This window comes from Panthera uncia, assembly GCF_023721935.1.
Source record: "Panthera uncia isolate 11264 chromosome A3 unlocalized genomic scaffold, Puncia_PCG_1.0 HiC_scaffold_12, whole genome shotgun sequence".
Classification (NCBI taxonomy): domain Eukaryota; kingdom Metazoa; phylum Chordata; class Mammalia; order Carnivora; family Felidae; genus Panthera; species Panthera uncia.
This window is the reverse complement of record NW_026057579.1, coordinates 32,250,355-32,278,347: the sequence shown is the minus strand read 5'-3', so window position 1 is coordinate 32,278,347 and position 27,993 is coordinate 32,250,355. Positions and strand designations below refer to the sequence as shown.

Here is a 27,993-nt window from a genome sequence, read left to right as displayed (position 1 = left end):
GGGATCTGCCAAAATGATCCAGTCAAGACTAGAACTCAATAAGCAGTTTGTGCCAAAACGCCCAGCCAACTGCAGGCTGTTCAAACCAAAGGGTTATTACTTTCGGCTACGGGACTCTCCTTTTAAGCTCATGGAGTCCTGTCACTTACATAGTTCTCTACTCAAAAAAAAAAAAAAGAAAGAAAAAAAGAAAGAAATGTTTACTTGCAGTGTATTAACCTGGCTATTACTTATCCACTAAATACTCCATCTCGTTTGTTTCTCACATTAATGTCCTGCTACAACCCACAGGCAGAGCAAAAATGTCAAGAAGGTTTACTCATGCCGCCGGCCCCAAATCACCACGTTGCCAGGCTTACGCTAGAGACCGCCGCTCCCAGGTCTCCCTGGCCGGTGGGCTGGAGTAAATGATTCTTTCTCAGCAGCCCTGGCGAGGGTAACTCCCCGAGATGCCCGACACGTGGCCAAGGCACAGAAGGTCCCCTTCCGCCAAGGTTCGTCAAGTGCTTACTTGGGTCTAGTACTGACTCAGAAGCCAGCAATAGAGTAAACAAAGCAAGACCAAAGCAGCAGATAGTCTAACAAAGAAACTCCCTCCCCGGAATCGGAACACTACGAACGGCTAGCCTTCCTCCCGCTGCTGAGGCGGACCCCAGGTTAGATGCCCGAGAATAACAGGGACGCGGGGCCAGGCTGCACGCGCCGCCGGCAGGGACGTGAAATGCAGCGGCTTCCTTGAGAAACCGCGTGGCAGCTTCTCGGAAGGTTAAGCATCGCGTTACCACGTGACCCCGAGGAATACAGCCGGGAGAAATGAACACACGTCCGTGTCAGACCTGGTACGCACATGTTCGCGACGGCATCATTCCCAACAACCGAAAGGCGGAGCGACCCAAACGTCCGCCACCGGGTGAACGGGTGAACGGCTACGCGGGCCGGTCTAGGCACACGCCGGAATATTATTTGGCGAGAAAACGAAGGAGGTGCTGGCAGACGCTACAGCACGGATGAACACGGGAGACGCTGCGCTAAGTAAAAGAAGCCAGACAAAATGCCACGACTCGCGTGGTCCCCGTTATCGGAAATGGCAGAGCAGAAAGCAGACAGCGGTCGCCCGGGGACGGGGTGGGCTGCGGGCAGGTGGCGGCGACTGCCACTGGGGGGTGGGGGTCTCATCTGGGAGAGGAAAACGTTCTCAAATGAATTGTGAGGATAACTGCACAGCTCAGTGATTGTACTAGACACGGGTGAGCTGCACGCTTTAAGTAGGTCAACTGGATGTTATGTAAATTGTATCTCAAGGAAGTTGTTACCAAAAAAAAAAAAAAAAAAAAAAAAAAGTGAGGCCAGTAAAGATATCTTCAAATGGTATCAACCCTATTACTAGATTCTTTGTTCACCAACAGATCTTTTGTTTGTCGGAAGCGGAATTTTGAGATGCTCCTGGATATTCTACGTTACAGGAGTCCCTTAACATCCGGTGTCTCAGATGCTCGCTAGAAGTTGGTGAGATAAACAGGACTAGCCAGATCTCCGTTCCAGAAACAATTCAGCCTGTCCAACGATGTCCTCTCCACCCTTTCCCTACTTCCTGCCTCTGAAAAACCACATTTTCCAAACGGGAAGCCAGGAGCTGGAGAAGCACAGGTACGGAAGTGGTACTAAGCCGGGCCTCACACCTCGCCATGTGGCTCCCCGCCCCCCGGCCCCCGGCGGACTCCCCACACCTTTGGGGTCTTCTTTCGAGATCACCTATCACGACCATCTATCACACTCTCATCTTACACATTAATACTCAGCCCAAGAATCCTCAGAGCAGAGACTTACACAACTTACAGCTCGTACACAATCTAGAACTGAGGACCTAGCTTGTTCCTTACTTAGACACAACAGAAACTGTCCTATAATACGTACAACAGAATTCTGTTGTCATGTCCTACAACAGAAACTGTCCAAATAATACCCTTTTTTTTTTCCCATGTTGACTTTTTTATTGTGGTAAACTATATTCACGTTGCTGTGCAGCTATCACCACTATCCATTTCCAGAACTTCCTCACCGCTCCCGACTCATAAAGTGATTTCTCCCCATTCCCCCTCGCCCCGGCCCCTGGTAACCACCATGCTACTCTCTGTCTCTATGTATTTGACTATTCTAGAATACCACTTTTGCTCGTCTCTCAGCTCTCTCGCAAAAGGCTTAAAATTTCTGCCAAGTTGTCCAAGTGACTTTTTCAGTAATCAGGTAAGCTGAGAGAGGGATAAATATAACTGCACTTCTAATTAAAAAAATAACTTTTTTTTAAGAGGGAAAGAATGTGTTACCTGTTAATTACCACCGTACAGAAGACTACTGAACTGCGGGGCAGAGAATAAAATGGGTATTTGCAGGCTGGGGAAACGGGGAAAAAACAAGGACAACAAAAGCAATGTGACTTTTATGGTGGACAAGTGTTCTCACTATACTGGCCACTACCCAGAGGGCTAGACCCTGGGTCTTACTGTATGTAAACACCACCCCAAAAAGCTGTTAAAAGTCATCTCAATAAAGACAGTGTTATTTCCCCTCAAGCCTCATGGCGCTTCCCTGACATTAACTCCAAAGATGCAAACGCCACCCTTGGGGCGACACGGCGGAGAGGAAAAGCAAGGCCCCGGCCACACGGCCAACTCGGCGAGGCACCACAGACAGCAGCGTTACTTACTTCATCAGCTTCTGCTCTGTGGCAGAATCTTTGAAGCTCCTGAATTCCTCGCCTGCTTTGATCTCGTAAAACTGGGGCTTGAGGACCGTCTGCCGGTCCTCCCTGAGCTGCTCCTGCCGCTTCACCTTTTCCTCCTGGTGCAGAAGTCTGCGCTGCTTCCTGACCTCTTCGACCCAGTCTTTTTCATCATCCGAACTCTCAGAACTTTCTGCATCACTTGGTTTTCCTTCCGGTTCTTCCTCCTCTTCCTGAAAATAAAAATAGTAAGCGGCAGCTCCTTTCCCCCGGCCAAACCCCGACCTGTTATTTTCTGGTGACCAGCAGTCGCCCACTGGGATACGTGACATCGCGCGCATTGGAGAAAAGGCCTTTCGTCAAAGATCGACTTCTAAGCCGAAGGTCAAGCAAATTACATCGCAAGGGTCTGAAAGGCTCTTCTAACTCGCACAGAAAACTCTATTAACGAAACACGAGTAAACACAAGGACAAGGAGTACGTTACTTTTTCGTGAAGTTCTTGTTGCTCCAAGAGTCTTAGTTTCTTCTTCCTTTTTTCACTAATTTTTGAGACAAGTGGATTCAAAAGCCTAAATTCTTCACTCTCTTCGTCCACCTGGAAGTCAGGGTTCTCAAACATAACTTTAAATCGATCATCAGTGAGAATATTAGGAAGGCTCTATGAGAAAAAGAATGCACGAATGTAAAGTTAGTACGAATAAAATCTGACCAGAAAGATGGCCTAAAGATATTTGTCAATTATAAGTTAATAAGCTGCATAAGGCATTACTTTAATTATTAGGGAACTTCTTTAGAACTCGTTTCCAGAACTTTCTAACTGCCCTTGGGTTTTCTCTCCTACTCACAAATTCTATTAATCCATTTCAGACGGTAAGTATTACTTGGTCATTCAACATAATGAGCTAAGAATAAACCTCTTTGGCTTAACTTCATGCTTAATATATTGAACAGAATTTTCCTCAATTAACATTTTTTTCATGAACAACACTCTTCAAGGAAATACATGTTTCGAAACACAGCTTTTTAGGCAGAGCTACTATACTGAAATAAAATTAGTGACGCTTCCAACTTCATCGAAAACTGCGAAGGGAATAATACTAATAATACTAAGAAGAATTAACATGGTGGGAGCTGCCGGTCGAAGCTTCCTGACTCTGAGTGATTTGGAAATGTAAGGGAAGCTTCCACCTCTTAGAGGATGGCCTCCTCAGTTTTTCCGTAGGCCACTGAATTGTTCACAACGGACGCAGAGTAAACCTGACACGATAAAACTGCTATTGAGGCTCATTTGAAGAGCTCAGGGTTCTGAACAGAAACTTTTCTAGAACGTATCATAAACGTATCTGTTCATGCAAACAGAAGACAATCTTCTACACTCAGGGCTCTCCTATAGTTTTTTATCCGCTATAGGTTTGGAAACCAGATAAATCAACCTACTGAATACGGTCTGTAAAGTAAATAGCCCGAACGTGGGCTGAATGGGCTAACCCGTTCGTGGCGGGGGGAAACAGCTGGGTTCTGAGCGTGGTACGCAGAATACGGCTACACAAAAATCTGCCAAATCGTGAGATGTTGACGGACTTTGGCTGTTTATTCCTGGTAGGTACCTAAAATCTGATAAACACTTAACCTAAATTTCTGTGACACACTGAATACGTATTTAAGATATACCGAACAAGTCTTCCCTGATTAAATATCATTTCCAAGACAGATTTAGGTTCAAGGAAGAAACAAAGATAGGTAAGATCCAGTTCCTGATCCCAAGGTAATCTAAGGAGAAACAGAAACACTGTAACAGAAACAAAAGCCTGCACGCCGCAAGGCTCCTTAAGAAGGATGCTAGGCAGCGTTGCAAGTGCTCTGAAAGCGAGAGGTAAAGGGTAACTCCAACAGGAGGCACATGAGAAGGGTTCGTCGGGGATGCGGCAGACGGAAAGCCGAAAGCATTTCCAGCCCACTGAGGAGTGGTGACCAGTCTGATGACACAAGAATAATGACAAAATTTGGAAAAGCATGTTTTGATCAGGCCAGACTGTAACGGAAATCAACACTGTAAGACCGTGCCCTTTACTCTATAGGTGAGGGGACTACTCGGGAGGGGAGGAGGCGGAGGAGGAAAGAGGTGACAGAGGTGTGCTCCAGGACCCCTGGGTGACAAGGAGAATTCTGCACGGAGAGCCCTCGGCAGCGCAGTGCCTGATGGACTGCTGAGGGAGAAACCAGTCACGCTGTGACTACCAGACCGCTTTAGGAAACCGAGAGAAGAGACGGGGCCTATCTTAGAGCAGTGGGATCTAAGGGCGGGAACAAGTACGGTTGGAGGGAAGGGTGACCACGAGACACAGTTCCACATCAGAATGGACAGATGCAGCTACAGAGGAGCCGGGAGGGGGGAGAGTGAAAAGCAGGGTGTGAAGTCTAGCTTAAGTGACTGGAAAGTCAGGGCTACCAGGAGTGGGGACCCATCACTGAAGATCATCAGAAAAAGGTGTAGGTGGAGCGAAGGAGGAGAAGTTATGTTCCAGAAACCAAGATGTCCTCCAGTAGGTGCATGGATGAACCATGGAGCATTCAGACAACTGAACGGCATTCTGTGCTAAAAAGAAATGAACGACCAAGTCATGAGAAGACACGGAGAAATCTTACGTGCATTTTACTGAGTGAAAGAAGCCACTCTGAAAAGACTTCGTATGTATGATCCCAACTACATGGCATTCCCGAAAAGGTAAAACAATGCAGACGGTGAAAAGGTCTGTGGTTGCCAGGGGTTGGGGCGCGGGGAACAGAGGGACGAATGGGATTTTTAGGGCAGTGAAAATACTCTGTATGACATTCTAATGGTAGAAACAGGTCATTATACATTCGTCCAAACCTACAGAATGGACAACACCAAGAGTGAAGCCTAATGTCAACTGTGGACTTTGGGGGATTCTGATGTGTCAGCACAGGTGTATCCATTGTAACAAATGTCCTCTCTGGTGGGGGATGTGGAGTGGGGGATGGGCGGTGCATGTGTGGGAGCAGGGGGGCATATGGGAAATATCTGTGACTTCCCCTAAATTTTGCTGTAAACGTAAAACTGTTCTGAAAAAAAAAAAAATTTAGTCTTTGAGGAGAATGTCATCTGGTTTCTGATGAACACCATTAGATGTCTGGGAACAACGCAGCAGTCTCAAGTGAGAGAAGGAGGCAAAATTGTACACATTTTTAGAGTTACCTGTAAATATAGGATAGGTGACATTGCCAAAGATCCAAATATTTTCAAATGAATAGCGGTTAGCCTATTATGCATTTACACAATGAATGAATGAATGAACCCTAAAAGAAATATTTTCCTTTTCATCCTACTGCATTTATTAAATAATCATATTTAGTACCAGAGAAACATGTTAAAAAAGAATATACTGTGGGGCGCCTGGGTGGCTCAGTCGGTTGAGCGTCCAACTTCGGCTCAGGTCACGATCTCGCGGTCCGTGAGTTCAAGCCCCACGTCGGGCTGTGTGCTGACAGCTCAGAGCCTGGAGCCCGCTTCGGATTCTGTCTCTCCCTCTCTCTCTGCCCCTCCCCTGCTCACACTCTGTCTCTCAACAATAAAGTTTAAAAAAGCTTAAAAAAAAGAATATGCTGCTAGCATTAACTTTTTTTCTTAATCTTAAAAAATAAATTGTACTGCCTAAAGACAAGTTATGTTTTGGATGAACAATTATGAACTACCAACTCTTCGGACCTAGTCATAAAAATATCTTCCTTGGAGATTTTTCCTAGTCTGTTTGTTTTCACAGCTGACTTAAAAAAAAAAAAAAAAAAAAAAAAAAGGAGTAGGATAAGATGAGTGATATTCTACAGTAGTCTGTAAGTGTCTGGCCAGCTATCTACCCTAGGAAGATACATACATGTACATATGCTCACCACCTGCCATTCAAAGGTGAAAACACCTTGAAGCATCATTATTCCTAGCCCTGCTTCCAAGATTTGAGTAGGATGTTTATTCTGAATATTCTGTCCCAACACAGTAACATACAAGGAATGCTTCATATTTAAAACAAGTCAATTCCTTCAATGCTATGATATGTATGAAATTAATGCCGCGATGGCTATGACGCAGACTTCTGGGTAAAGATGCTCTGAACACACGCATCTCCTTCTCATCTCTGCCAACTCCATTAAAACAACAGAAAATGGACTTTAAATGAAGACACGACCCTTAAGGATGAGGAGGACAAAAAAGGAAACAGGAGCGGTGAGATTCTGGAAAGAAGAAAGGCAGGCCTCAAACCTGCCCTGTCCACGGAGAGGCTTCTTCCCTGGAGGGGAAGAGGCGTGTCCTCTGGGACAGCAGGACCCTGAGGGCCAGGGGAGCGTGTGGCACGAAGGGGCTGCACACTAATGTCACCCTTCCCCCCAAGCCGTCGTGACTAGGGTTCTCAGAATGCTAGGAGCCGGGCGTCACCCTCCAGGCAGCAGAACCTGACCAGCCAAGAGAAAGGCCAAAAGACATTGCTGTTTGGAGCTTCCCCGAGTAAACAGCGTGGCCAGGTCACCACACAGTGCGTGGGGAGTCCTGCCTCCCCACCTCAGAGTTTCCATTCAGCTTTTTAGATCTTTCACTCTTAAATATAAACAAATGACCTGAGGTCACATGAGGAAAAACTACTTAAAAAAAATTTTTCCCCCCAAAATTCCGCCAGCACCCAAGAGCCTGTTTCTGGATTCAAAGGGCCCACACAGTGGCCGGCACTGAGGGCTGGGTTAACAGAGGGAAGGCAGTCCCCGGTACAGGATCAGCCCTCCGTGGGCACTTTCTCCAGTCTTCCTCTTCCTTGCCCGACTCCCTTATTTCGGAGGAGAGAATCCTAAGGAATTTCCCGAGGAAAATAAGCACGTAAATGTAATGTGTGGTTGTTGCTGACAGCATGCATGTCTGAACAATCTCTTCACTCTATACCCTTACACTGACTGCCTGCTTGTCTGGGTTGGAAAGAATATTCCTTCAGAAAGCTAAAGGTTAAAGGTCCTGTATGCAACATGGGGAGAAAACGGAGCGTATCCCCAGGATGCCGGCAGCGCACCAGCATTCGGAGGTGACCAGTCCGGAACGGAGCAGGGCCGACACATGTAGAAGCGCTCCGTCAGGAAAAGAAAAATGAATGTAAAAACCGATATTCATATAAATATCCTGCGAGGAGATGTAGAGAGCCAGCAAGCTGGTTAACTAGTTTACTGCTAGTTAAGTAGGGCTAACTAGTGATCGCCACACAGAAAACAAACAAAAAGTCAACACTCAGTCCAGGGAAGACGGAGGCTGGACGGGAAATGTAACCATGAATTGCCTCCAGACTCGGCCTCGGGCGGAAAGAGCACCTGCATGGTCCCGACGCAAGTGCTGGGTGCTGAGCGTCCCAAGTTGCAATAGAACTTAGCGGGAGGGAAGGTCATCGAAACAGGTAAGATGACTGGCCTGGCATTTAAAAGTCAGGGGGGGAGCAGCATGGGCAGTATTAGGACACAAGGGAGCCTAACACCAAAATAATTAGCTGAAAAGGCAAAAGTATCTCAGGACAGGAGAAAATGAGGGAGGAGGTGGAGGAGGAAAAGGACAGAGGGAGAGCCACCGTTCCTAACAAACCCTGGAGAAATATTTAGTTTCTAAAACTACATGTGTAAAACTGTAAGAAAAACCAAGAGCAATTTTTCACTGGTACTGTAAAGACTTTACAAATAGTATTTGGGATGTTAAAGCCGATCTGATCCTGCCCGGCTGCCTCTGTTCCCTAGAGAGATGAATTATGACTCTAAGACCTGCTCTTAATGGTATGGAATAACCCCCAGGCTAAAGACACCGCCCCGCGGCTCCGGGCCAAGATGTGCTGCAGGACAACCCGGGACTAAACCGCCGTGGAATCCAGCAGAAGGACGTCCACACAAGACTCTGCGGCAACAGCGAGCAACTGGGAGAAGAGGCCAACAGCCAGGAAAGGGCACTTGTAAGGAAAATGGCTCAAACCCTTTCCGATCAAATGGTTACTCACCGGTGCCACACCTCTCCAAGCTGCCTGTGCACACCGGAAGTCAATTCGCACTTGTTGAGAGAACAGATGGACCGACTCTCACTTAACTACAATTAACGCCCCCAAGTGCCTTCGTCTGGCTTAAGATGGCGATAACGCTTCTTGACACTAACCACTCGGTGGGAGGGCCCCTTCCCACCGCAGGTCCGTCATCAACTGAACAGTACACACCTTATTAAGCTTTAGTTATGTTACGAGGGGCGGCAATATCTGGGAACATATTTCACTGTCCGCCTCCAAGAAATTCCAGTTGGGGCCAAGGCAGAACGAAACCATACTGACTTTCAATCAGGAGCTCCCGGAGCTGTGCGAGCTCCTGAGGGTTTGGAGAGCTGCTGACAGATACAACAGACCTTTTAAGTATTCTGCCCGTTATGAAGGGTTCTCTCCTCGGCTCATGAATGCTTTTGAAGGTCTTCATTTTAATTCGATGACAACGTAAACAGCAGATCGTATAAGCTTTGTCTAAGAACAGCCTCAGATTTCTCGAAAACTGTACTCAAGAGTTTCTGGCAGGAAACTGAGCCCTGATAATGGGCCCCAAATTGGGTCAGGAAGCCACTGAAAAGCAAATCAGGGGCACGTTTTACAAATACCACTTTCTACCAGAATTTTATCAGGTGGCACAGCTTTTACAAGGACAGCACTTCCAGCAGCTAGAGACACAAGGCCGTCTGAGGAGAGAGGATGAGACTTTTGAAGGCCGTTCCTCTTTGCACCGCGACAGAAGCAGCACACAGCCTGCCCACAGTACACAGCCTGATGGAGGGTTCCTCACGGGATGACCCTCTTACTGTTTTCACAACAGATTTTAAATGCACACACGATCGTGGCTTTTCCCGTTGGCTCTTATGCTCATTTTGCTTTCAGTTCACAGAGTCATTTTTACCGCCCTGCCCCCCCGGCATAGTGAGGACCATCACTATGTGTCATGAACCTTCTCTGGCTGCCCCCAAACTCAATGAAAGAAAGGGGATGGCGGGGCAAGGACAGGGTCCTTTTCCCACATTTTCATAATCACAAGGGCCTTTTTAAAAGGCGTCTGAACTGAGCATGCCACACTGCACAGGTATCAAAACTGCAATTTAGCCTTCCTCTCTGTAATATTTACATATGTATCGCATAGATAAAGACCCATAAGCCTAAAACATTGATAGGAAGCATATATCTGCATCCGCCATTAGCCCCACTCTCTTCCTCCTGAAGCTTTAGGGCCTGTAAACCCAAAGATCACTTCCATTTAGCTTACAAAATGACATCGGACGTTATGAAGCTGAGAAGTTAGCTCCCTAGTCAGGCTCAGGCTGGGCTAACAGGAAAACCCAGGAGAGTGCCCTGAGGAGAGTCAGCGGTGCGGGGAGCACTCACGTCGCCAGTGCTTTAAGATACACGTACACACTTAACGCCCTGATGCTAGTTAGGAGGGTGCGTAGACACAGCACGTGCATATAAACGTATGTAGTAAGTTTACATAATTGTTCCAATGTTGGCCTATTTTTCACATACTGAAAATGGAAGCATAAACATCATCTACGTATTTACTTAAGGTGGGCTTCTGAAAATCAAGAGTTAAATAATATAATAAAAAAATGTAGCGGGGCGCCTGGGTGGCTCAGTCGGCTGAGTGTCCGGCTTCGGCTCAGGTCACGATCTCACGGTCTGTGGGTTCGAGCCCCATGTTGGGCTCTGTGCTGACAGTGTGGAGCCTGCCTGGAATTCCCTCCCTCTCTCTCTGCCCCTCCCCCACTCATGCTCGCTCTCTCTCTCATAATAAATGAATAGACTTAAAAAAATTTTTTTCAACGTAATAGGCCAGGATGGAAGGCGCACAAGGATGAGGAGGCAGAGGGTAAGCAGTGAGTGTGACTCCATTTAGAAATCACAGCACTCCAAGAAGGCCCCCCTCTTGTCCCATCGTTGCACGTTGTAGAAGAAAAAACTATGCCCCAGTGAAGCCCAGGGTCACCCAGAAGGACCCAACCGGCGAGCAAGAAACTAGTGAGCAATGTGACCCTTCGTCTATAGTCCACTGGCAATTCCTGGAAAAGACTGGAACAAAAATAAACACACAAGGAGCTGGCTCATCTCACGTTCACTCACCTCTTTAAAAACTACCCAGAGAAGAAAGAATAAACAAGCAAACAAGAACCGCTCGAGAGCATAACACAACCGGCCCAAAGTCCCAAGGTTAGGCCCTTTGCTCAGAGTCGGGTCCCGCAGGCTCCTGAGAGATGTGACTTTTACAACTCATTCTAGCAAGGAGCCAAGGCTGAGTTATCTGCCTGCCTGCTCGAAGCAGGTGATGAGGAAGTCTTCAGGCATCTGGGAAGATTAGAAAAACCTCCCCCTGTCTCGATAATGTCAGCTACATGAAGCGTTTATTTCAGGGCTAATCTTCATCCATTTTCACACTAGTCACGGAAGTCGAGCTGCACTTACACGGAAGTGTGCATACCTCCTGACAATGCCCAGTCTAAACAAAAATTCGCTACTTCTGGAACTATAAAAAGACCTAGTCAGAACAAAGAAAAACAATAGCAATTCAGGTATTTAACAGCAAAGGGTTAAGTAAACGATACATCCTTAGGAGAGTGTATGCAGCTCTCCAAAGAATTTACAAAGAATTTTTAATAAAATGGGAAACCACTTGTGTCATTTTATACAACCAGGATAAGTATGCGTATAATATTATCTCGCCATCATAGCTTAGAATTTCAGGAGAAATCGGGGCGCCTGGGTGGCGCAGTCGGTTGGGCGTCCGACTTCAGCCAGGTCACGATCTCGCGGCCCGTGAGTTCGAGCCCCGCGTCGGGCTCCGGGCTGACGGCTCGGAGCCTGGGGCCTGTTTCCGATTCTGTGTCTCCCTCTCTAGACTCTGCCCCTCCCCCGTTCATGCTCTGTCTCTCTCTGTCCCAAAAATAAATAAATAAATAAAGAATTTCAGGAGAAATAAAACAGGAAGGAAATTCGGTAACATCTTAATGGTGCCCTCTTTGGGTAGAATTACACAAGTGACACGCTTTACGTTCTTTTCTATTTTCCAAGCTTCCCATATTGAGTGTATACTACCCTATAAGCAGGGGGGAAATGAAGCTACGTGTATTTCTCAAGAATGAAGGGAAAAGATAATTTTAAGCTACCACTAAGAAAATACAGAAACAATTTACCAATTCTCCACTGCCTTATAAAATCTTACCTTAACTTTCTTTTTCCAGGTAGATTTTTGCTTTTCCTCCTCTTCCTCAATTAATTTAAGTGCCAGCTCTTTGTTAACTTTCGGCAATTTCTAACAGCAGGAAAAAAAAAAGTGTATGAAATGTCTACAGTTTAGCTTTAAAAGTTAACAGTTCCGTAAGAAGTACAATCTCACCAACAGGTGATGTCTAATTCTCATTTTTAAACTTTCGTCGTCCCCAGAGTAGGGAAGAATGCGGACACAGGGGACGCCATCGGGCACGCACAAAGGGACAGAGCCCTCAGCGCCGGGAGCGCTTGAGCTCACCGGCCCCCTCCTGTGCATGGAGAAGCCAGCTGGGAGAAGCAGTGTCGGGGGGTCAGCGCACCGGGGGAGGCCCTCACTGCGAACGGGAGGCCAGCAGGCCTGCCGCTGCGGCCTCTGGCTGGGGTTCAGGGAACCCCTAAAACGCTACTAATGATGCCAAATGCACTATCTCCTGCTCCTGCAGTGGCAGATTTCTAAGGGGAGTTCTAGGTGTGAGTCTGACAGCTCTCAGGACAAAGCTGCGAGCTCTTTATTGTTCCCCACTTAGTGCTTATGTCCCCTGTAAAATACAACTTGGACAAGTAATGCAAAGAAGGGGACAAGAGTGCTCCATGTCCCAGCCTCCCCCTTGCCCCCACACACACATCTGACACTCCCAAAAAACAAGTAATCTGGAAAAAGGAAATACCAGCGACTAGCCTTTAGTACTGAGTGTGTGTACATATGTGTGTTTATGCATATGTACGCATGCATGTGTCTTTGGTACTGTGTACACGTGTGTGTTTGTGCACACGTATGTAAATGTACACGTGCATGTGCCTTTAGTACTCAGTGTGTGTACATACGTGTTTTGCACATGCATGTATATGTACGTATGTACATCTTTAGTACTGTGTGCAAATATGTGTGTTTATGCACCCGTATGTGTATGTACGTATGCACGCGTCTTTAGTACTGAGTGTGTGTACATACGTGTGTGTTTATGCAAATGTACGTATTTGTACACATGCATGCATCTGTGTGTTCATTTATCACCAATGTTCAGCTACAAACGAGCGGGGCAATAGAGAGAATGGGAAGCAGAGGGCCTCAGCGTCCCTGCCTGCTGGCTGCTGGGCCAACATCGAAAGTTAAAAGTTCTTCCCCCTGGCAGCAAACAGATGGTCAGCACAGCCTGGGGTTCCAGTTTGTGGTTTTCTGACCACCCCCCAGGATGCCAGCCCCGGCTGCAGCCCTCCTGGGAAGCCCGGGTCCCAGCGGTAGCCTCAGCAGCCCAGCTCCTCAGGGCCTGCCTCCTTCCTGGTGCTCCCCGCCCCCCCCCCCCCCCAGCCGTGCTACCTGCTTCCTGCAGCCACTGCCTCTCTTATCAATATCCTTATTCCATATCAGTATCAAGATGCCTCAGTTCTCTAACACCTGGCTGACAATTCTTTACGTTGAATTCTATTAATGTAACTAGGTGGCCTGATGTGACATAGTCTGATGGCCCTGATCCAAGCAGACAGCTAGGGTACTGCCAAATGTCAGAAATGGGAATTATCGAAGCCTCGACACCCTAAACACTGAAAACTCATCCGAAAACTCCATCACATTTTCTTAGAAGGGCCGCCCCTATCAGTCCCTCCGGCATCCTTTCCCACAACGTCACGACCACAGAATCCATTACGATCAACCTGTAAAGAGTGTCCACCCTCATGACCAGTAAGATACACCAAAACTATTAGCAACAGATGTAAACTAAAAATGGGAAGACAAAGAAACGGATGGCAGGTTGTTTTGGAGTAACACACAAAATGAAAATTAAGTACTTTCCCCTGGTAAACTCAACAGTGAGCACAATATCTACCTTTAACTGGACTCTCTGTGCACGTGTTTCTTCTATCTTCTGTCGGATCTTATCTTTCCTGTATTCTTCATAAGCAAATGGATTTACCATCAATTTCACCTTTTCAGAGTGGAAAAAAAAGTTCACAAATAAAAGTCATATTTAAGAGCATGTTTCATATACACCATGACTATTATGCTGACAGATTGTCTTACAAATCAAGTATGTTTTGCAAAATGCAAGTAAATAGAAAAGAAATGGCTCATTAATCACATAAAATCAGGGCAGTTTTCTATTTACCTTGTGATAGAGTCTTATATCCATGAAAAATCCATGCATATATGCCCGGAGAAATGGTGACCCAATTAGATGTGTGAGCCCTGGAAAGAGTTAATCACAAGAGGGCAGGTCATTATGAAATCTTTTTTTTTTTTCCATTTTTTTTTTTTATGTTTACTCTTTTTTTTTTTTTTGAGAGAGAGATACAGAGTGAGAGCAGAGGAGGGGCAGAGAGAGAGACAGAAAGAGAGACAGAATCTGAAGCAGGCTTCAGGCTCCGAGCGGTCAGCACAGAGCCCGATGTGGGGCTCGAACTCATGAACCATAAGAATATGACCTGAGTCAAAGTCTGACGCTTCACGGACTCGAGCCACCCAGGTGCCCCAGGTCCTTATGAAATCTTGATGAAAAATAAACAGGTTTTCTTGGATTATAGTAAAATTTCACTTCTGATTGATTATCAGAAGATTTTACTCTGGAGACCAGAACCACCAATTTTCAAAAACTATGGAGAAAATCTAGTCCATTCTAAGCAGTGTCACTCTTACTTATTTTAAATGTCGTATTAAACATAAAGGTGACAAAAAGTCTTTGTGAACTATGAAAGACTGCTAAAGAAAGATCCTTAATACTAATGGTTCTCAGATTTTTGGATTCCATGGATCAGTTTAATTTAAAAAATACTCCTGGCATCAACAGTAACTTGCCAACTTTCATTGTGCCAGGAAGGAGCAGTGGTGGTGGGGTCGGGGGGCATTATCTTCCATAATTTCCAAACACAAAGCACACTATCACAATGATAACGTAGAAAGGGCATGTTCTTTCCATTATTCTCATTTTATAGATGAGAAAACCAAAGCTTAACAGGGTTAAACAAGCTGGCCAAGTCCCTCGGATATGAAGCAGAAGAGGGGGATGTGTACCCGTCAGCCTTCCTCCGATGCCCACGGTGTTAGTCACCGTGCGTTCTGTCCAGCATTCTGGCACAATATTCCATGAAACATGTTTTGGGAAATACCATGCTTTATAACTGCCTTCCTCACCCAAAGTAAACACAGTAAGAGAGACTAAACAAGCACCCAAGATGAACTAAACACAGTCTTTTTAAAACCCTGCAAAACAACAATGACTTTTCCCCTCTCATGTTAAGAATGGAGGTGAGTGTGACAGACACAAGTATAAAAATTACCCTGAAAATGCTTAGGAAGGCCCAGAAGCAGGAAAATCTTATTTCACCATATTTCATTCAGGGATCATTTTTAAAAAGCTGACTACAAGTCTTTCCTCTTTAAACATTAACATTTAAAGAGTTACTTTGGTGAGAACTGGCAGAAAATGAGTTCTGCCTGGATTAGTTGTGCTATGAAATACACCTTAAGGGACTCCTCGGTGGCTCAGTTGCTTAAGCGTCGGACTCTTGATCTTGGCTCAGGTCATGATCCCAGGGTTGTGGGATCCAGTCCTGTATCAAGCTCTACACTGAGTTCGGAGCCTGCTTGAGATTCTCTCTCCCTCCCTCCCTCCCTCTGCCCTTCTGCTAGAGCTAATTAAAAAACAAATACAGCTTAAAAATAAGGTTTAATAACTTCTCTGTTTGTTTATGCCACAACTCTATCTTCTCTTAACGTTTAACTGCGGCTGTACGCCCATCTGTTCCACAGACAGCTAAGTTGCCTGGATTCGTAAAGAATGGGTCCTCTGAGTTTGCCCGCTCTCCATGCAAATTTCTTTCGCGGCCTCTCTCCAACGACACGACTCGATCAGCACGATCTGCTCTCCTTATCCTACAGGGTAGTACCAGTCATCTGAGCAACACGCATTCCCCTGAGGGGCGGTATGGTTGAGGTGAAAAGCACGTGCTCCAGGTGTAAAGCCAAACCCTCACGTTCACGATCACTGGGGTCTTTGGCAAGTTCGTTTCACCTTCTTGGGCCTCAGTTTCCTCGTCTACAAAATGGTGTCATAACCGTAGCCACTCCACGGAGCGGCGAGGATTAAGAGCTGTATGTGAACGTGCAGAATATTACCCGGCACATGATAAGCCCTACGAGTGCTGGCTACCACTGATAAAAGGCATTTCTTGTCTGTGACCCTCAAGCCTAAAGTATTAAGGTTCTACATATCTGAGGATTCAATCGGGTTTCTAAGTTTTGGATGAGGTCTTCTATAAGCTTAAAGGGAGCCAGAAATCATTTACGTGCAGTCTCTGCGATATTTTCAAAACCTTTTACTCAAAGCAATACTAAAAAAAATGTATCACTGCTTTCTTGACATTTTTCTATACATAGCTAGTGTGCTCAAGAAAGTTACTCCTCACTTAAGATACAAAAAAGGTTGGGGAGGTTGAATTATCTGAATCTGTCCTAAGCAGAGATTACCAACTTGACAATGTACGTAGACTGTTATACCTGCTTTGGCAGAAAAAGAAGATGCAGAGAATCAGATAAAACGTGACTCTACTGCCCCCAATGTTCAAAACTCCCCCTCCCCAACAATTTTATAAACATTTTATCATAATTTTTTTTTTTTTACCTAAATTTTCAAGGTCTTTCTTGGTGACAAATTTGTAATCATCGTAAACTGTGCTTTCTGGATTCTCTTCTAGTTCTTCTGTCAAGTTGTCCAGGAAGGAGCACCACCTGGGAGCAGGGCCCAAAACCTACCGGTGTTGATTAAAAGGTTAGCAAATGTACATTCTCGCCACATCAACTAACGGTGACTTACTTTACAACCAGATTTTCTTAAATTTAAAAATCCTTGTTTGTATCAGAAGTGTTGGAAACTAATTACAATATGCATAATCAACAAGTATATACTGGAAGGGAATAAAGTAGGAAAAATTTAGGCTTGTGAGGGAAAAATTTCAGTCTGGGATGCAAAGATATTAAAAAAAATTTTTTTTTTTAATGTTTATTTATTTTTGAGAGAGACAGAGACAGAGCTTGAGCAGGGGAGGGGCAGAGAGAGAGGCAGACACAGAATCCGAAGCAGGTTCCAGGCTCTGAGCTGTCGGCACAGAGCCTGACGCAGGGCTCGAACCCACGGACCGCGAGATCATGACCTGAGCTGAAGTTGGACGCCCAACTGACTGAGCCACCCAGGCGCCCCTGGGATGCAAAGATATTAATGAACGTTCTTACATTAGCACTATCAAAATACAAATAAATAATGCAGGTACTTAAAATAATATCCATCCATTTATCATCTCTTTCATTCAAAAGAGGGCTAGAATCTACAAAAGCATATTTGGCATAAGAGATTTTTTTTAAGTCCACCTCTCATGAAGACAAAAGTCTAAAATGAGAATCACCTTTCTTTTTTTTTAAAGCCTATTTATTTTGAGAGAGAGACAGAGAGCACAAGTGGAGGAGGGGCAGAGAGAGAGAGAGAGAGGGAGAGAGAGAGAGAGAGAATCCCAAGCAGACTCCACACTGTCAGCACAGAGCCTGACATGGGGCTCGAACCCGGGAACCGTGGGATCGTGACCTGGGCTGAAGTCAGACGCTTAACCGACCGAGCCACCCAGGCACCCCGCAAATCATCTTCTTTTCAGAGGTTTTCAACTAATTACTTGATAATTATATTTGCTCTTGTGTGGTCCACTTCATTTAATTCATTAAAAATTAAAATTCTCTATATAGAATCCTTTAGACTTTAACCTAAAATGGGTCACCAGGACCCACAAGTTAATCCCAATGATAGGCTGAGGAATAAAAGTTGAATACAATTTATAACCCACTAATACAATATGAATAGTTCATGATTCATAGTTGTAATCCAACTGCTTCCATAAAATGTGACTGCCCTTTACTTTTTTGCTGTTGATCCAGATCTTTCCCAGCACGAAGCCTCACCCGCCGAGGTCAAGGCTTATCCCAAATGAAACAATGCTACGCAGCGGGAAGGCTATGCTATTGAAAGGGTCCGCTGAACGACAGGCTTTCAGAAGAACGACCCTGGGCTGACACAATGGAACTTCCCGTGACTACTTCCCTGTGTATTTTGATAGCTAGCAACTCAACAGGAGAAAAACAGAAATCATAATGGAAATGATGAAACCTAGCTTAAACTTTCTGGAGAAGGGAAGGTGGAAGAGACTCGTAACAAGGAACAACGGCGCCTAATACCATCTGCACTCAACAAAATAGTAAATGTTAGATACGGCCACACTGGCATAGTGTCATCGTGCTCGATTAGAAAGGGTGATCCCCCCAAGCCCCAAAGGCTATGGCGCTCATCAACATGAAAAATAATGTTTAATGGGCATAAAAGGAGTCCTATCAACAAGTTTCATATTGGCATAATCTATGCAATTAAAAAAAAAAAAAAAGGTTTTGATGCTCTGAGTGGTTTGACTCTAACCCTAAAAGATAAAACCTTCAAGAAATGCAAGGCATTAAAAACAATTCAATGCAGGACACTTTTTAAAGAAACTGCTATGATTTTCAACAATTTTAGGACAGTAGCTCGAAGTCAACAAATGTCGATGATAAACGCTACTACATAGAAAGCACTGTGCTAAAACCGAAGAGTTTATCGAATCTGGCTGGAGCAGAAAATCTAGCGGAACACACACACACAACATTCAGTCGTGTAAAGCAACAGACTGAGATCGCACGGAGTCCGCGGGGAAGACAGGTGGGGGCTGCAATAAACGGCAGGCTGGGACCCCGAAAAGCACGTACAGAGGGACTTCAGGTGGGAGCGAACTCCTGAGTAAGCTGGGAAAATCGTGAGCCCCTTCAAGAGAGAGCTTGGGCACTTACGCTCCAGGGTATGTGCGTCCCATCATTCATAAAGCAAACGCATAAAGCGAAAGCTCTGCCATCTGCTGGAGTAGAACCTAAGACGGGAAACTTCTCTCTTCTTTTAGACAGAAAGAATGCACCCTATGGTCGCTTTTCCAGAATATGATCCCCAAGACACGGTCCTCTTGGGAGGGTAGGAACTTCATCTGTTCTAAATGCTGAATTTCGAGTACCTAGAATACTGCCTGCCAAGTAGTACTGTTTTCAATACATATTTCACAAATACATCTATTCTTACATCGTATATGAATGTGTTCGTGAATTCCACGTGCACAAAGTACTGAGACGTAAAGGGTCCTGGGGCGCCTGGGTGGCTCAGTCGGTTAAGCATCTGACTTCGGCTCAGATCATGATCTCACAGCTCGTGAGCTCAAGCCCCGCGTCGGGCTCGGTGCTGACGGCTCAGAGCCTGGAGCTGCTTTGGATTCTGTCTCCCTCTCTCTCTGTCCCTCCCCCCCTTGCACTCTGTCTCTTTCTCTCTCTTAATTATAAATAAACATGTAAAAAAATTAAAAAGAAAAAAGACTTAAAGGGTCCTGTTTGGCACGAGTATTTTTTAAATTGTTTAATTTTCCTCATTCAGGAAAAAAGAAAAAAACACTCAAATACTTCTCCATAAAACTACTGGATATGAGAACACTTTTTGGTGAAAGTCAGACTATTTTGCCTCCTATGCGAGGGGGCGATGGTTACCAAATAACCTCATAATAAAGCAGTTTCACCTTTAAAAACCTTCAATCAGTGATAAACATGGGCTTCAAAGACAGTAAGATTATACTGTGCTAACCGACTCTTCTGGAGGGAGGGTGGTGAAGGGCAGGAGTATCAAAATATCATCCCAGATCTGAACTTATTTTCACAAAAGTCCTTTTTTATAATGTTCCACGACATTCATCTTGATTAGTTAACTGGATTCTGATGGAATTGTTCTAAACGGCCTCTCAGGGGACAGATCTGGTTACGGTAAATAAACTCTGCAATCAAATTCGTGGCCATTAAATTTTACAGGAGGAAATATTTCCATCAAAAACAAAATTTAATCGGGTGGGTTGATTTTATTAATCACATTTCCCTAGTTCCTCTTCAGGAAAAAAAAAAAACAAAACCATCAGAACAACCATAACAAAGTTGAAATTAATGATTTAACTGGCATTAAACTGCAGGTCTACCTAAATCACAGCTCTCCTCAAAGGTCTACCATTAGTTTGTAAAAGCAGCAGTTGGCTTTTGGAGGACTTAACCATATGCACAACTCTCTGGGGTACCCATAATGACCACAATATTAATTAATATGTAAAAAGTCCTTGCTTTCACTCAAAATATGTTAAGCCTTCAATTAATCCTTAAAAATATATTCATTCGCTTCCTACATTTCAGGCTTTCCAACTTGAAGAAAGCTTCCTTTTTAACCACTGGTGTCCTATTACTACTCTATGTATCAAAACTTCTAGGTTTTCTGTACTGTCGCTAGACTGCTATATTCTGTACTTCCGCCACAGCGGATTATTGCTTGCTTACCTACATTTTTATGCACCTCAAGAGTTTTGTTTCAGAAAGCTGGTGAAGACTGTTCTATTTTGAACTTCTGTTATCTGTTAATGAACTCCTACTTTGAATTTGTAAGAATCTCCTAAAGTCACAAGTCAATACAGCAGAGAACCGGAAAGGGACTCTGTGAGCTACTATTAAGGGACACTGTGGGTCCCTCAGCAACTTTAATGACCATCTTATCAATGAATCTAAACAGAAACATGTGGTCCTCTTGAATGGGAAACAATCTTGATCAACATGCCCTGGGAAGGCCTCAACTCCAATGCAGCCAAGTACCTGCTTGCTCTCATCCACGTGAGCAAGAACTGATTTTAAAGTACGTGAAAACACACGCTACGTGCCCAAGATCATCTGTCTCTACGACTACGAACTTCCTTTAAGACGTTACTTATATAAGCTCAATTTTAAAATTCAAAGTTCTCGTGGGGCGCCTGGGTGGCTCAGTCCGTTAAGCTCCGACTTCGGCTCAGGTCTATGATCTCATGGTTTATGAATTCGACACCTGCGTCGGGCTCTGTGCTGACGGCTCAGACTCTGGAGCCTGTTTCGGATTCTGGGTCTCCCTCTCTGCTCCTCCCCTGCTCACACTCTCTCTCAAAAATAAACATTAAAATTCAAAGTTCTCATATATTCGGGTAGTGGACAAAAATGACAGAGTGGGGAGAAAAGAGAATGGATTATTAAAATTCTTATGGAGTTGACAGAAGAGGGCCCTCCCAACACCCTGCTTACGAAAAATCACTGTGTCACACGCATCCCAAAGCTGGGTTGGGGCAGAAATGAAGATTGAGAGTTTTCTAAAGGGGTGGTTTTTAACAGATTAAGGACAGTTAAAATAACAACAACAGAGTATTATTCCTATTATTAGAGACAAAGAGCCAAACTAGTAGGTCAGTATAAATCTCATCATTTTTTCCATCTACTTACAAAGCTACTGAGCACAACTAATCTCATCATCTTCCTACCGTCAAATGGTAAGAAAATAACTGATAACGGCAGTTAAATTTGAAATTCTTTTATGTTTATTTCAAGTTTTATATTTAAGTTCCAATTAGTTAACATCTACTGTAATATTAGTTTTAGGAAGAGAATTTAGTGATTCATCGCTTACACTTAACGCTCGGTGCCATCGTAAGTGCCCTCCCTAAGGCCCATCACCCATCTAGCCCATCCCCCACTCCCACCCTCCAACAACCCTCAGTCTGTTCTCTTTTATGGTGTCTCTCTTCTGCCCCCCACCCCACGTTCGTCTGTTTCGTTTCCTAAATTCCGCATGAGTGAAATCATATATTTGTCTTTCTCTGACTTATCTCGTTTAGCATAATACACTTTAGTTCATCCACGTGGTTGCAAATGGCAAGATTTCATTCTTTCCTTATGACTGAGTAATACTCCGTTGTGTATAGATACGTGTTCCTTATCCATTCATTGGGTGCTGGACATTGAGGCTCTCTCCATAATTTAGTTCTTGTAGATAACGCTGCGAGAAACATTGGGGTGCGCGTGTCCCTTCAATTCGGTATTTTCGTATCATTTGGGTAAATACCTAGTGGTGCAATTGCTGCATCATAGGGTAGTTTTACTTTCAACTTTCGGGGGAGACTCCAGCGTTGTCCCGTACGGCTGCACCAGTTTCCACTGCCACCGACAGTGCACGAGGGGTCCCCCTTCTCCACATCCTCGCCAACACCTGTTGTTCCCTGTGTTGTTCAGTTCAGCCATTCTGACAGGTGTGAGGTCGTATCTCGTTGATCGTTTTTCCCTGAAATTAGTGTCTTGAATTTCTAATGATTTAAAAAAACCTTTAGCAACTGAGAAAATTCTTAATTACTCTACTTGGGAGAACTATACCACAGACAGTAAATAACTCTGAACCAAAACGGGCTTATAAGCTGGGAGACTTCAACTGACATTAGCACACACAGAAGTACAGGATGCACCCCAGCACAAACAGTTGATTTTTAAAAATATTCTGTTCCAGAATTCTCAGAATGCACTGCAGCATAGCGTGAAGTAGGGTATCTTTTAATGATAACTGGAAAAAGAATCATGATAGTATAAGAGAGCATCACATCACATGGAAAAATGACTTAAGTATATTGTTAAGAGAATAAAACTAGCTCCAATAAATGTCAGGGCAGATCTTAATTCATTTTTCATTCATCACATATTTACTGAGTTCCATGCTTATTATGTTCCAGTCCATAAAAACAGGTAGCAGGGCACTTGGGTGGCTCCGTCAGTTAAGTGTCTGGCTTTGGCCCAGGTCATGATCTCACAGTTCCTGAGTCTGAGCCCCCCGTCAGCTTCTCCCCTGTCAGCACAGAGCCCGCTACGATCCTTCATCCTCCCACTCACTTTCTGCGCCTTCCCTGCTCACTCTGCCAAAAATAATTCAAAAATTAAAAAACAGAAACAACAATCAGGGAGCGAAATAAAACCCCACAGGAAAGGAGTTTCACACATAACAATACTTATGTGGAAGGACTAGGTGATTCTCAATTTCCTCAGCCTCAATCATTCATTCAAAAGGTTAAGTGAGCATTTACCAAAGGTCAAGTGCCAAATGTCAAATATAAGTAAAACGAGTTTGGAAACCAATGAAATACAACATATAAATGTGATTGGCATCACAGCAGAGCGATTTTCAAATGGTGTTGGGGAGCCCTTCCTTTACTGAGGCAGGAACTGAAGATAGCTTTTAAGAAGCCCTCTGAGCTAGGCCTTGAAAAATTCGAAGAGGTTATTACATGTCCAGTAAAACTTAACTAACGTGTGCAATATTTTAAATTCAATGCTACCAAAATTAATATATATTTTACGCATTATATAAAAGATGCCTAGTTAGAATTATCGGTTTACCTTTTAGTGACCTTATACTACTTTAATCCTTGAACCTCAATTTAAACTCTATTTTATAATGACACCACCGAATAGATAAGCACTACACTTACAAGCAACAATGGAGAGTGTGAATACACAACAATTTTACTGCCTAACAACCAAAAGTAAATTATCTATTAGAAGATTCTGTCAGAGAATTGTTTTCAGGACATTCTAAAGTAGATATAAATAGCAGTTTCTGGAACTAGAGCAATGATGAAAATCGTATCAAGAACAGCAAAAATAACAATCACTTTAGCAAACAGAGAGTTTCTTCATCCCCCTTTAAGAATTTTAAGTCGCATTTAACCAGAAATCTGTTATGAGGCCGTCACTCTTTATCAGAAACTACTGGGTCCAGAAAGAACTTGAAGTTCAGATTTTTTGTGCATTTGAAAAAGGTAATGTGGTACGCATACCGTATATTATATAAAATCTTTGGTGAGGTCTGGGTCAACGGTCCATATTCAGACACATTGCTATCTCTGCAGCAAAATCCATACCTATTCATACCAGTGATATGGGATAAAAAAAAAAAAAAGCCTCATCATTACATGGCAGGTTTGAGTCTCGATGAAGCAAGCCAAGTCAGGTTTTCCCACCAATGAATTATAAAAAAATTTTCAGGGGTTCATGGACCGCAGAACCGTGGATCAGAGAAAACAGAGGTATGCTGTACTATAGATAAAATGATAAATAAATAAATAAATAATATTATGATGGTTAATTTTTCGAGCTGCATAGCCTGAATCTCTAGGGGCAGAATGGGATTTTGCCAACTAAGACCGACTATTCAAAACGTACACTTAAAGGAAAATTTCCTTTCCAACTTTTCCTGCATTACTGGTTGAAAGGCACCACCGGCACCAGCATGTATTTTCAAATTCTGACAGCTGGGGCTTAATAATAACCGACGGTAAGCCCAAAACCAGAGAGACAGCTGGGTGAGCCGAGGGAGTGGCCATGCATTTAAGCATGTAATTGCATTTGCAACATAATGAGCTGCCTAATTGCATACCCAAGTTTACATGCATTTGCGTGAGTGATTATGAGTCACTTACAGGTACTCATAGTGCTTTGTCCTCTCCTTCCTAAAAATCAGATGAGCAAAGGAGCAGTTGAATTTCAACATTTTAAAAGGTTGATTTCCAAAAGGAGAAAAATTATTACCTGCCATGATTTGCATTTTGAGTTAGTTTTTGAAAAAGCAGTTTGGACACTGGAAGGAAATGAGAAGAGAATAAGGCCGGGCGGAACAAATACGTCACATTGCTCATGCCGCAGTCTGCTCACTATTAGCCAACCAAACCGACAGTCAGTCTCTGTATGAGAGGCTCTGGGAGTACAGACAAGCATGATATGGAATGCCTGTCACACCCAACGGCTGGGGGAGACGGGATACCCCAAGCAAATATTTAAATACAAAATTAAGACCGATAGTGACAACAACCGGGATTTGTTAATAACGACATGCTTTTGTCTCCTCTCCCTCCCAAGCTTAGTTAAAATTCACAGTCCATCAATATAAAAAGGCATTAACCTTCAAGGACAAAAAGAACAAAAGAAGAAAATGCAGCAGTCGAGGGATTTAACGTGGTAAATGCTGGGGGCCTACAGAGGCAGAGAACAGAAAAAGGGGAGTAAATTCTTGCCTGGAGTCCTTGAGACCCAGGACTTCATCTGGGAAACTAGGTCTGAATGGAGGGGAGGCGATGGACGCGACGAACGCCTACGTTCCCACCAGCCCTTAGGAGACCAGAGGATGATTCTCTGGAGAGAGAGAAGCGGAGACAGCTCCACAAGAGAGGGCAGCAGGCGTGTTGACTTGACTGTGGGGCTGAAATCACTTCATTAGGCGGCAGTCTGCATGTCCACCAGTGGGACCCTCAGCTCTTTTCTCATCTTCCAGAAAACCAAAAGCCACTGATGTGGTGCTGCTGCCAGCCTGAGCCCCCCATGTTCCCATAAAGAAACTGGGGATGCTCCAATGTCTATAGCAGCACGATCAACAACAGCCAAAGTATGGAAAGAGCCCAAATGTCCATTGACCGATGAATGGATAAAGAAGATGTGGTCTATATATGCAATGGAGTATGACTCGGCAATCAAAAAGAATGAAATGTTGCCATTTGCAACTACGTGGATGGAACCGGAGGGTATTATGCTAAGTGAAATTAGTCAGAGAACAGAGAAAGACAAATATCCTGTGACTTCACTCATCTGAGGACTTTAAGGCACAGAACAGATGAATACAAGGGAATACAAGATGAATACATGTAACAGAGGGTTACTGGAGGGGTTGTGGAGGGGGCATGGGCTAAATGGGTAAGGGGCTTAAGGAATCTACTCCCGAAATCTTTGTTACAGTATATGCTAGCTAACTTGGATGTAAATTTTAAAAAAAAGAAAAAAAGAAAGACACTGGGGGATGCTTCTCTGCAGGGAGTGAAAGATCACCCTACGGTCATTAGCTCAACAGTCAGCATGAAAACTACAGTAGACAAGACCACCACATACAAAGAGCTTCCAATTGGTATGTTAGTGCCTCATTCTTAAATAAGAATAGATCGCCTAAGATCACCATTCGTTTATTACACAAATAGTTATATCAGACATTTGTCTCTTCATGGTAGATACAGCACTGAATAAAACAAACAAGAATCTCTACACTCCAGAAAGGAAAACAAAGGAAAGACAGAATTGATAAAGAAGTCTTACAGTTCAACAATAAAAAGATAAGTAATTTATCTTAACTTGGCAAAGGAGGGGCGCCTGGGTGGTTCATCGGTTAAGCCTCTGACTTTGGCTCAGGTCATGATCTCACGGTTCCCGAGTTTGAGCCCCACACTGGGTTCTGTGCTGACAGCTGGCCTGCTTCGAATGCTGGGTCCCCCTCTCTCTCTGCCCCTCCCCTGTGCTCGCTGGCTCGAGCTCTCTCTCTCAAAAATAAATAATAAACATTTAAAAAATTAAAAAAAAAAAAACTTGGCAAAGGATCTGAATAATTTCTCCAAAGATCTGAAGACGGCCAAAAGCAAATGAAAAGAGGTGCCACGGGGCGCCTGGGTGGCTCAGTCGGTTAAGCGTCTGACTTCGGCTCAGGTCACGATCTCGCGGTCCGTGGGTTCGTGCCCCGCGTCGGGCTCTGTGCTGATGGCTCAGAGCCTGGAGCCAGCTTCCGATTCTGTGTCTCCCTCTCTCTCTGACCCTCCCTCGTTCATGCCCTGTCTCTCTCTGTCTCAAAAATAAATAAACTTAAAAAAAAAAAAGAAAAAGAAAAGAAGTGCCACACCATTGGTCATCGGGAAATGCTAATCAAAACCAAATTAAGGTATCACATCACTCACTTGAATGGCAATACTCAAGAAAATGGAAAGCAACAAGTAATGCTGAGGACGTGGAGAAACTGGAAGCCTCCTATTCTGCTGGTGGGAATGCAAAATGGCGCAGCCACTGTGGAAAACAGCGTGGCCTCTTCAGTTAAGCACGGAGCTGCCATACGGTCCAGCCAGCGTAATCCTAAATATGCACACCCAGGAGAACCAAAAGTACACGTCCACACGAAATGCTTACAGCAGCATTACGTGTAGGAGCGGCAACATTTACTTCAAAAGGGAAAGCAGCCCAAACGTCCATCGACTGATGAGCGGATTAACAAGACGAAGATCCCCGAACAAGATTCCCATACGAGGGAACGTCATTCGGCAATTAAAAAGGAACGTAGCACCGATCCATAATACAACCCGGATGAACCCTGAAAACATGAAGCTAAGTGAAAGAAGCCAAACACAGAAGGTCGCATACTCTCGAACTCCTTTTCTGTGAAATGTCCACACTCCAGGCAAATCCAGAGAAACAGAAGTAGAATAGTGGCTGCCAGGGAGTGGCGACGGGGGTCAGGGGTCAGGGAGTGACCGGTATGGGGCTTCCTTCTGGTGTGCTACAACGTGCACTTTGACGGTGGTGCTTATTACACAACTCGGAATACACTGAATACTCCTAAATCGTACGCTTCAAAAGGGTTATAACTTACGGCTTGTGAACTGTGTCTCCAAGAAGCTGTTATTTTTAAAAGCCTAATTAAGGATCACACGTTGCACTAGCTTATTATGCCTCTTCAGTTTCCCTTAAGCCAGAAGAGCTCCTCCTGCCGTTCCGAGTTCAGGCCAGCTGATCTGGAGAGGTCTCCACATCTTACGGACCGTTTCTCAGAGTCAGATTCGGTCAAACACTGCCAACGAGGATGCACCGCTGGCCGGTGCCAGAACAACTCTTAAAGCTATTTCGACCGCAAGCATTTGGCTTTGTATGGTTACTATTTGTAATAGTAACATGTGTTTCATGTGTTTTACACTTTTTTTTTCCTTCGTATTTTGGATTTGGGCTATAAAATGAGCTTACAGGAAAGGGGGCCCGATAAGGGTTCATCTGGGGACCAGATCCCACGAACCAGAGGGGCTACTGGGACTACAGAGGGAGAGACCGGAAAGATGCAGGTAATACTGTACCTGTCCCCCTCCCTCCCCTTCTTCCCGCACCACCATACACAAATCAAGTGGAAAGATGAGTAAAACCGAAGACAGGGACACACTTCAGTTCTTTTCAAAAGGAGCTGTTATCATGAAATTACCTTTC

The 27,993-nt window shown here is 44.4% G+C and overlaps 1 protein-coding gene and 1 long non-coding RNA gene across 3 annotated transcripts in view; one reads left to right on the top strand and one right to left on the bottom strand.

Moving 5' to 3' along the window:
- NOL10 (nucleolar protein 10) overlaps nt 1-27,993 on the bottom strand; it is an 88,583-nt gene that overhangs the window by 10,480 nt on the left and 50,110 nt on the right. The window contains exons 14-19 of the mRNA XM_049652533.1: nt 16,649-16,775; nt 14,138-14,217; nt 13,859-13,957; nt 11,986-12,075; nt 3,206-3,379; nt 2,705-2,952 (exon numbers count right to left, since the gene is read on the bottom strand). Of these exons, the coding sequence (XP_049508490.1) occupies nt 2,705-2,952; nt 3,206-3,379; nt 11,986-12,075; nt 13,859-13,957; nt 14,138-14,217; nt 16,649-16,775 (818 nt within the window). The remainder of the gene's footprint in view (nt 1-2,704; nt 2,953-3,205; nt 3,380-11,985; nt 12,076-13,858; nt 13,958-14,137; nt 14,218-16,648; nt 16,776-27,993) is intronic.
- Nucleotides 3-19,004, top strand: LOC125937693 (uncharacterized). Of its 2 annotated transcripts, none has more exons than XR_007462474.1 (5): nt 3-839; nt 1,407-1,647; nt 15,778-15,907; nt 16,722-16,795; nt 17,947-19,004. It is a non-coding gene; the product is annotated as an uncharacterized LOC125937693 (long non-coding RNA). The 2 variants fall into 2 exon arrangements; XR_007462475.1 differs by having other exon boundaries at nt 4-839; nt 1,464-1,647.